Source organism: Coptis chinensis, chromosome 2, assembly GCF_015680905.1.
Source record: "Coptis chinensis isolate HL-2020 chromosome 2, ASM1568090v1, whole genome shotgun sequence".
In the NCBI taxonomy this organism is placed as follows: Eukaryota; Viridiplantae; Streptophyta; class Magnoliopsida; order Ranunculales; family Ranunculaceae; genus Coptis; species Coptis chinensis.
Window position 1 is genome coordinate 51,913,895 of NC_141457.1, and position 10,652 is coordinate 51,924,546.

General features: G+C 35.7%; 1 protein-coding gene across 1 annotated transcript; it reads left to right on the forward strand.

Moving 5' to 3' along the window:
- Positions 1 to 2,434: 2,434 nt before the first annotated feature.
- LOC147516496 (F-box protein At4g00755-like) lies at positions 2,435 to 10,430 on the forward strand. Its single transcript, XM_086593296.1, has 5 exons — positions 2,435 to 2,623; positions 2,849 to 2,923; positions 8,808 to 8,967; positions 9,057 to 9,220; positions 9,735 to 10,430. The coding sequence occupies exons 1-5, from the start codon at positions 2,435 to 2,437 to the stop codon at positions 9,864 to 9,866; spliced, it is 720 nt and encodes a 239-aa protein (XP_086449422.1). The 3' UTR covers positions 9,867 to 10,430.
- Positions 10,431 to 10,652: the final 222 nt, after the last annotated feature.

Genomic DNA, 10,652 nt, shown 5'->3' on the forward strand with positions numbered 1-10,652 from the left:
AATGGCGTGGATTTGGTTTTTTAATTAACCACCTCATGAAATTATCGATTACCCCTATTAAACAGTGTTAAACAATATTTTAATTGAAGAACAATATTGGTACTAAGAATTTATATGGGTGTAAAAAGACCAAATAGTCATTCTTAATAGTATTTAAGTGTTTGATTTAATTATTCATTTGGAGTATTATGCGCAAGAAAAATACCCGAATGAATTTAAGAGACCACGATCATTATAGGATATGCTACCAGTAGAGATTGTTCATCTGACACATGCTATGCGAAGCATAATGCAGTACTGGTAGTTAACCCGTTTCTAATATAAAACTTCGACCTTAAGTATTCACCACTGGTATAATGTCGAATTATTTCATTGTTAAGTACTGAGTTGTGTTTCGTTGCTAGAAAGCATTTACAAGAATTCCATTTCGAGAAGTGAATACAACTTGCGATCAAAACTATTGCTAGAATTCTATATTCAAAATAATTCCTGGTATTTTTCTGTAATCGAAGTATTTATACACCACAAGGCCATCAATGGAGCAATAGTGTATCTCTTCTAGTAGCATATCCTATAATGATCGAGACCTCTTAAATTCATCCGGGTATTTTTCTTACGCATAATATCCCTAGATGAATAATTAAATCAAATGCCTAGATATTTATTAATGAGGACTATATTGTCTTTTTATGCCTTTATAAATTTTTAGTACCGATATTGTCCTTAAATTAAAATATTACTTAACACCTTTGAATAGGAGCAATCAGTCTTTTCATATGGCGGTATATTAAAAAACCAATTCCACGCCATTTTGAATTGTACGCCGTACTATAAATGGCATTTAATTAGCAATAATTGGATTATTTAATAAGACGTTAAGAAAATGAAAAGTCTAACGAAGAGAATACGAAGCGATTCTTTTACCTTCGTCTCCCATCTCTTCTGCTTCTCATATTATTATTTTTTTCTCATTACAATGAAACTACTACTCATTCTTTTAATTTTAGGTTTCTCCTCGTAAGACCAAAAGAATAAAAAAGTAACCAAAAAGTTGAGTGTAAAACCATTAAAGAAGAGCTCGGAGAAGAAAGTGCCATGGAGGAAGACCACTCTCTTTATCTTATCTCCTATCTACCTTTTCATCTTATCAAAAGTAAGTTTCTGATCCTATAATTCTGTGTTCATCTCTCTCTTTATAAAAACCAATGATATTAAATATGGAATCGATGTCTCTAACAAGCCGATTGCTTTGTTGTATGAGTTTTGATTATCAAAAAGAAAATATTAGATTTCCATTTGTTTTATTTTGGGTTTTTATTTCACCCAAGGAACCTGTGTTCAAAGAGCCGGTGTAATAAATTGCTTTTAATTTTAGGTCTTTTCAGCAATGATTGTGCCGTGTTAAAGGAGCTTTTGTCTATCGCTTTCATAGTTGATTCTGTGTGGTCAATTAATGGGTGTTGTGTTCAGCAGAATTTGATGTGCGTATAGTTTTGGGATGTGCAATTTTTTCCTTTCTGTTCAGTCCTTTTTCTTCATGGGAGACACTCCACTCCAAATTATCCATGTATTTTTTTTTTTGTTCTTTTTCTTTTAATTATTTAGGTGTAGATTTTGGGAATTGATTAATTTTTTTGTTTGATTCCATTATACGTGGGGCAACAGTAGATGAAAGATTTGAGAATATAGTGAGTATTGGTAAAGAATGTGTTAAAGAAGGCAGAGTTAGGAAAACTGCAGGAGAAAGATGAACCTACTGCCTATGATTGGTTCAAATGCACATTGCTCAAGTTTGTCTACTTTCTTTTTAAGTTTACTAAAATTGGTAAAAAAAATCGTGCTCATTTTCCTTGTTTACTTTGTGTAACGCCCGTATTTAAAATACGTATTTATTTATGTATTAATTAATTAATTAATTTGTTTAAAATTCGCTGGATTGGATTTGGAATATGTGGGCCTGATTTCTGGGCCCGAGTCTGTGTTGGGCTTAGGTTTCAAACCCAGATATATATTCATATTGTTCTGGAGAATAGGTTTCTTAGATAATAAAATAAAATAAAAATAGAGGCAGAGATAGAAGCTGGATTGCTAGAGTGTTGGAGCACGACAATTCGAACTATGATGAATTCGTCGAGCTGTTAATTAAGGTGAGTAGATTAGTTTGCTAGTTTACGTCTAAATTTACTGTTAAGAGTTTCTGCTCATGTTTTCGGTTCATTATTCTGTTATTATTATTCGTCCGGTCGTTCTGAAAACTTGTTAAATTGTCTGTTGAAACTCGAAAATCGACATGGAACTGTCAAACCTTGTTTGGGCCTGTTAATGGCGGCGCAAGCCCAACAGCAAGAAATCGTCCCATATTTTGGTTTGGATTGAAGATGTTGGGTGGTGGTGGTGAAGTGTTGGGTATGTGGTATGGTCGTGGGTTTGAAGGATGTCGAAGCTTGAAGCTTTGACAAGCGTTAATGGCGTCCTGATTGTTTGGTTGGAACTTTTTGTTGTGATGGTTAGGATGTTGTTGCGTTGGGTTGGATTTATGTGTGGGGAGCTTTTGAAGGGTGTTAATGGTGCTGTCGAAGCTCCCAAATGGTTCGTTAATGGTGGCTCAACTAAACATCCTCTAGTAAAATAGTTTGAACTGTTTTTCGGTTGTTTGTGTTGGTGGATTGATGAGTGGTTGTAGTGGGGTAAGGTAGTGTGTGTGAGGGCTGTAAAAGAGGTAAGATTGAAGCTTGAAGAAGCTTTAATGGCGGCAAGAAATTTTAGATCTAGTTTGATGAATAATCGGGATTGAATGATTTGGGGATTTTGTTTTTATTAAAGTTGTGAGGGTTTTTGTTGTGAGTAGTTTCGGTTGGTTGAAATGAGAGATGGTGGTGGCCGGAGTGAGCTGGTGCGGTGGAGGAAGAGGTTGCTGGAGCTGGTGAGGGAGATGACCAGCTGGGCTTGGGCCTTAGCTAGTTTAAGTTGTTGGGCCGAGCTCTATTTTGTTTCTTTGGGCCGGGTTATAACCTTTTGGGCCTTAGAGTGTTTTGTTTGGGATCATTTAGTTTAAGTTGTTTTGGGCCGGACCACATTAGTTATTTTGGGCCAGTTCAGTTTAAGTTTTTGGGACAGTTTCATATCTTTTCTTTGGGCTGAACCAAGTAAAGTTTGGGCCAGTTTAAGTTTCATTTTTAGTTGGCTTGGGCCGAAACCTATTAGCTTTCTTTGGACCAGTTTCAAGTTTATTTTGGGGCGGTCCATATAACTTTAAATAGATCTATTTGGGTCTTTAAATGTTTAGACTTTTGGGGCCGGGTTCTAAGGTTTGGGTTTGGGCTTGGCTAGTTGGGTCCGAACCATTTCCTTAGTCATGAGCCCATGAGCCATGCACTTTTGCTCTTAGCCATGAACCATGGCTATGACCCTGAACCTGTTAAGCATGGAAACGACAATTTGACTTTGACAATGACGTGTTGACTTTGACTTTGACCGTTGACCATTGACTGTTGACTTTTTCTAGATTTTCACATATTTAAAAATATGGACAAAGGTAGTAATAAAATATTGTCGAAAATTGTATAACTTTGTTTGTCATTATCTAATTAAGATTTGACGTGAGTAGTGTGTAAGTAATATAATACTGGCACGTACCAAGAAGAGAATTCTTATAAGACTTAGATTCATAGACTTTAGTATTGGGCTTTGATGGTGAATTGAGTTCACATAAATATATTGAATGAATACATTACATGATTGATTACTATTATGAGTTGCTACTTAAATGAATTGTAGTATGTATGAAGGCTTGAGATGTTCTATATGGTGTAGTGCAATATATGATTGGCACGTGAAATAATAAGTTTCGAGATTTGATATAGAGATATTTGGATATCGTGCAATGAATAGTATTTGCACGTGATAATGTGGATTGTATTATAACGAGAAACGTTGAGCTTCAGTACAATTAAGTATACTGGCATGAGATAGAATAAGAATTTTATGAGATATAAAGGTATGACACTTGAATAAATTACGTAACGAAAATCCTAAAACCTAGCTACCACAACTCATGAGATTTGGCCCTAGTGATGGGCGTATGTGATATGATTGGCCCTTCTGGCGTTTCAATGAATCTGAATGGCCCTATAGGCGTAAGTAATTTGATTGGCCCTTCTGGCGTAGCCGAATAGTGGCTTGATTATTCCGTTCGTAAAAATTAGAACGAGACGCGCGATATTTTATGCCGAATAATGGCAGCACTCACATAATGGCTTTCGTGTGAGGGTTACGGTGTCGCGCATCCCCGCCGAGTAGGTATTCGCACGAGTGGTTCATTATGTGAGGGGAGGCATGTGGATGTACATGTTCGGCGTTGGGAAGCGATTGTGGTAGCCAGGGAAACTAGGTAAGACATAGATACAACATGATTTTAGGGACACGCAAAGAAAGCCTTAATTAATATAATTATGGTAATATGTTGGTTAATAATATATCTTTAAATATATGATTGGATAGAGTTTTGCAGAAGAGTGGGTCAAACTAATTACTTGTGCAGAGACGACCCACTCTGTAATTGAGCATGAAATGAGGTAAGTATAGAATATGCTTGGCTAGTTATTAGTTTAGTTAGAACCTAAGGCGCCTCGTGGAGGAACTAAATGTCTTTTTATTATTCGTATGGTTTGTTGTGTGGTTAGTAGGAAGTTAAGGCGCCTCAGTGGAGGAACTACCTGCCTTACTTATTGTACTTAAGGATGTCGTATTAGTTGTTGAAAGTTAAGGCGCCTCGGTAAAGGAACTAACTGCCTTATGGATTGTGTATATATTTGTATAAGTATATATTATATTTTAGAGCTACTCACACCAGCATTTTTATAATACTGACCCGATTTGTATGTTTGCTTATCGGGTGTGTTCATTAAATGAAAGAAGGTTGGTTGCTGCTTGTGGTTTGCGTTAGCATTGCATTTCAAGATATGTTTTGTTTTCCCTTGAGGTGATATAGATTTTCAGTTGAGACAAGGTTATTTGTATTTTCATTTGTAAATTTAAATAAAGAGTTATTGAAAAGAGATTTGTAACCTAATCTTATTTGTAAATTTTTGTAATGAAGAGGACTTTTGTTTAAGTTAAAAATTTTATTGGTTTTTAATTATCCACATATTTAAACTGTTTATGGGTTTTTGGGAGTTGAGAGTGCGTCACACCTCGAAGATCGAAGAGTCGGGAACAAATAATGTTTTTCCGAATTCTGTCAAAATTTGGGGTGTGACACTTTGCCAATGGAACTATACATTTTTGGGGATTGGTGTTGACCAATTTAGGTGGTTGAGTGTTATTCTTGGGTGTCTTGAAGCGGTTTCGGGGCTTGGGAAAACCTCTGTAAGAGAAAGGTCTTTGGAGTAGGAATTGGAAATATCGAGACTTTGCATTAGGTGCTTGAATGTGGCTTTCAGTCGTTTCCTTTAAAAATATCTTGGTTTTCCTTCTAAAGCTATTTGGATCTTGTGGCGTGGAGGCTTAGGAGGAAGTTAGAGTGGTTGGGAGGCGGTCCAAAAGGGGTACTTCTAATTTTTTTTGTCTAACTTCGGGTTTGTACTATCCTCTCTACCATCTTCATTTTTTTTTAATAAGCTACACTTTGGTTACTCTAGCCTATGTACGCTTATTTGCGTAACGGTAAATAAGAAGGTATGTAATCAATCTTTCATTCATTTTTTGTATTTGATGGCTATTCTTCGAATGGTATATTGTTTGTGTTTCTCGCAAAGAAATTGGATCGCCAGGTGTTTGTTTATTTTTGAAAGTTTTAGACGAAGGTGGTTCATGTCTTAATATTGCTACTTTTCATACTGTTCTTAGAGCATGTAGGGGGAAATTTATTGAATATGATGCGGTGTTGATCAAATTCATTTTAAGATTATTTAATATGGTTTGGGGATGTTCTGACGTTCTGCTGGCATGGTAGTCCTTTAATCTTATATGCCTTTGTAAAGCCTTTGTTGCTTCACTTGAGATTTGAGTTGATGCCAAGTGTTGTAAGGGTTAAAGCTATATTAAAATGTAAGATTACATATGCTTAATAACATTGTTGTTGACGTGCCCTATTACATTATTACAATGCATAGGCCAAGGCATGATGTTATCATTCTTTTTTTTTTTGGTACCAAAATTGATGTTATTCATTATGATCAATCTAGCTAAGAGGAAGTAAGTGTGCAAAAGTGACACATGCACCCTTACCAAAGTCCGAAAAAACAACAACAACAACAAGTAAGCCTAAGAAATTAGAATAAAAAAAAACTGAAATTTTATTAGCTATGTGCAAGCTATGATTACAGTAACATGAATAAATCTTAACCGTTTTTTTTTTTTTTGAAAAAAGGTGAACATGATTGCTACTACTTCCGTGATTATGTAGACTCTTAGACATTATATAGGCAGCAAACTATTTAACTTTTAGCATTCTACTATGGCTTTTGAGTTAGAATTTGTTGATATGTGCATATGTTCCTTCATCTGTTTTCTGCTTTGTAGAAACCAGTAAACTTTTTACTCTGGTTTCGCATTGTACACAAGGCATTCTATATGCCAAAAGATTCATTAAAGAAGGATGAATTGTGGACTTGTACACAGATACACCTGTTTAAATGGTGAGTCTGCTTTTGTTAACTTATACCAGGTTCATGTCAACTTAGAAATATTTGGATGTTTTGCTTGACATAACTTATTCAAAGGTTGCATAATGCGAATTGTGATGTTATCACTCACGTACACTCCTTTGGGACATCACTTAATGGCCTAATTAGCAAAAACCAGAGCATTTAGTCATCTGATCCATGTGCTTGAAGATGCCATATATAAATTATATTGGGGTGAAAGGCTAAATAATCACAAACTTTTCATGTCATTACACGATAATTATATTGACCAAACAGAAATGGGTCCTGTGCTGCATATATATTATACATATGCAAGGTGTGTTTCCTTAAAGAAGTCGGGTTAGCATTACTCTTTATCACAGATTGTAGATCTGAATATCTATGTAGATTGTTGTTAATATTAAACATAAGTAGAGGTTGCAAGTAATCAGGGTTTTTTTTTTTTTGAAAAGGGTTACGGATCATCCACATTACATACCGAAGGACAGTAAGCACCCAAGATGGGTGGCATCAGTAGTCCCATGATACCATGGCAATAGTCCCTCCCTCTAATAGGCACGCCTTACTCAGTCCTTCCCTTTGTCTCCTTCTGCATATTATTAGGTAAATTTCTCAATATTGTAAGCACCCACTATAGATATTTGTGCCCGGTAAATCCCTCGATCTTTCCCAATTGTTCCTCGATCATTTCTCATAGAATGAATCAAAACCATATTTTTGGATTTCCTTTCTGGAAAAGTACAGTAGGACAAGTGGCACTGACATGTTCTTTTTCAAAGAAGGAAATCACTTCGCAGATTTGGATTTGTTTCAGTGTAACCAATATTACTGTAGGATATTTTTATGGGATTGATGACTTGTGTGTTTAGAAAGTCCAGACCTGGGAAGAAACGATTTGTGAATATTATGGTCATGAAGTTGCGATGATGCTCTCTCAAAAAATATGAGTGGCGTAAAACTAACATGTTAGTTCAGTCCCATAGTTATCCACTAGGCCAAGTAAATTTCCAAGGAAAAATTTCTCATATGTATTGCTGCAGTCACGCACCTGTTTAAATTAGATCCTCATAAAATTAACATCTTTAGGCCACCTACTTGTGGAAAATAACCTAATTGGGCAGGATACTAAAATAAGCAGACCAATATCAGCACGTCGGGAAACTCATTAAATAAAATCTTTGAATGAATTTGTAGTTGGATTGTATTTTAGTTTCAAAAATTAAATTTCTTCTTACCAAACCCTAGAGTTTTTTATTTTGTTTGGTTATCTTTGTAGAAGCGTGTACTGAAGTGCAAAAGTTTCATTCTTATATTACCTTACCATACTTAACCCATCTCCTTGAATTATTCAAATATGGTACCTTGAACTGGATTTTGATTTTGATTTGTCTTCACCTAGGCAGACATGCAGTCATGAAGGTACTTTATTACACCATGCTGTTAAAAAAAAGCTCGAGTAATCATTTTTATTTTTATGAACTTGGATAGCAAGAATATACAGAATTAGGTTTCACAGTACTGCCTCTAAAAATAAAATAAATTCATAAAGGCATACAATGTTTACTCTCTTCAATAAAATTTGTTTGTCTAGCATGTGCAAAGCACGTGCATTTTTGCTAGTTAATGTAATGCATCAGCTGTAATTGTAGTTCCCATACATGTATTTGTGGCGTCATTTAAGTTGTTCTTAGATGGATGAATCCTCTAGAGATTGTGCTTTCTTGGTAACTTAATTAGCAATCTCTCTCTCTCTCTATATATATATATATTATAGCTCTCCCCTCCTCAATTGAGGAAGCCTCGCTAGAGTGTCTAAGTGTCTAGACTAATTACGATAAATTTGGAGAAAAAAACTACGGAAACTAAGAAGAGGGTCACGAAATTAAAACGAAAACCCCAAAACCTCTTTCTTCTCCGCTCACTCATTCAAAACCCTAAAACCTCTTACTTCTCCGCTCACTCATTCTGAGAAAAACTTGCCGAGAGAAAAACTACTTCAACTCAAAATGGAAACCCAACAGAACCCACGACTCTCGCACGAACTGATCTCTCTCTCCCACTCTCTCTTCTCTACCACCCAACCTAAATCACAAAACCCTGACAACATATTGCATAGCTAAGGCCATTAAGCAAACCAAAGACCGATAATTATCCCAAGAGAGCATTGAAAACACATTAGAACCGAGGGATAGGGTTGATGACAGAGCTTCTTACTGGTCAAGTGAAGGAGAAAGTGATGCTGGGATGCCTGAGAGATTAACATATAGATTGTCCTCAAAGTTGTGTTTTATTATAGAAATCAACATACAACCATTCCAAGGTTTTCCTCTAGATTTTTGTTCATTTGTTTTTAGCGGTTATTGACATTCATCCATTTCCTTACTAATACCAATTTTGCTCTTTACCAAGCGTATTTCCAATATGGTTTTCCTATATATTCTGCAAAGGTTGTTCGATTCATAATGGGCCATCTTAAGTCACCACTAGAAATGGAAACAGGTTTTGTGGATGCAGTTCATACTAATGACTACTTTGTGTGGACATATGTTTCACCCGAATTTCCAATGACTCAGGTAAGTTGCAGTTCAAGTAGAGCTTTTCTTTACACATCTTGAATGTTCTCTATATGGCTTTATTGTGACTTAAATAGCAAATTAAGTAGGTAAGATGATAGGCAAAAGAAGAGCTTCTTCTACTTTTTAGGCTATGGCCACCGCCACCGCATCTAATATGTATCTTATTGGATATCAACAAGACATGTTTTAACCTTAAGAATGTTCAGACAGAAGTATGGAATGGTTAGTAATCTTGATGTCCGAAACTTCCAAGACTTTTACCCACCGGATACATTTAAAGTTTTCCCTTTGTTCTCCGTTGAGCTTAGCATGGAATAGCTGTTTAATATCTTAACACTTTTCAAGAGTAGAATTCAGAGTAAATACAGAAACACTGTTTTGAGAAGTGCTGGCTAGATTCTGGTTGAATGTCAGTATAAAATAATATTTTGATTATGCTACATAGATTATTATTATTATTATTATTTTTAAATCTTACAGTTATTTTTTATATTGTTTTTGGCTTGCATAGGAAAGTTGCTTACATAAATTTAAGCTACCGCAGCCTATACCATGCATAGGTAGAATTCTGCAGATTGAGTTGTTAGGTAGGGTTCAGAGACAAGAATTGGATGGCTTATTCTACATATGGTTAGTCCTTTAACTAAATTATTTTTCTTTTTCATAATCTGATTGTGAGCCCATAAAATTTTTGCGGATCTATGAACATCGAATGAAATATTTCCCTTTCTGGAAAGTTGCGTTTGTGTGTGTGGTGTGTTTGTTTGTTTGTTTGTTTTTTTTTTTTTTGAGGAGGGGTTGGTAAGGGGGATGAGGTGAGTCTTGGACTGTGGTTTTGCGAAGGTAATGCCAGAAAATTATTCCAATGAAAGTTTAGTAATAGATTAATTTTCTTATGAGGAATTCGATCATCAACCTGCATTCCAAGTTATTCCTTTGGATTCTGGCAGAATGCTCTATGCTTCACCTTGGGAGGGAGAGGGAGGGGAGGGAATTCAGGGTGTTTTATCTTCCTGATAGTTTCTCATTAGGTTGCTGAGGACAAGCTCTGATAAAACGAAGTATGAGTTCAATATGTCCAAATGAGTATTGTCTATTGACATCATATACTCCCACACGCTTGACTTATACCATGAACTTATACAACTATTTGCTTTACGAACGCTACAGAGCCACCTTTGTAAGATATGCCAGGAGCGGCACCTCTAAAGTATTTAAAATTTCACGTTTTACCTTCCTAAGAAAAAAACATTGGAGGGGTAGTTTTTCCTTTTTTGTTAATTGTATCATTTTTCTTTATAGATCTGTTTACGTTATTTTTGCCATTGGTTATGTTGCAATGTATTCCATGTTCAAGTTGTGGGGTCGGCCACTATTACCACCGTTTGCTGTGGAGGTCATTAATCACTCAGGAAAGAGTGTGCTGAAG

Excerpts from the sequence above, each read along its gene's own strand:
- LOC147516496 (XM_086593296.1), top strand. The coding sequence starts at position 2,435 with ATGTCGAAGCTTGAAGCTTTGACAAGCGTTAATGGCGTCCTGATTGTT. Across the intron at positions 2,924-8,807 it reads GGAAGAGGTTGCTGGAGCTG|AGCATTGAAAACACATTAGA; the intron begins GTGAGGGAGATG and ends TTATCCCAAGAG. Across the intron at positions 8,968-9,056 it reads CAACATACAACCATTCCAAG|CGTATTTCCAATATGGTTTT; the intron begins GTTTTCCTCTAG and ends CTCTTTACCAAG.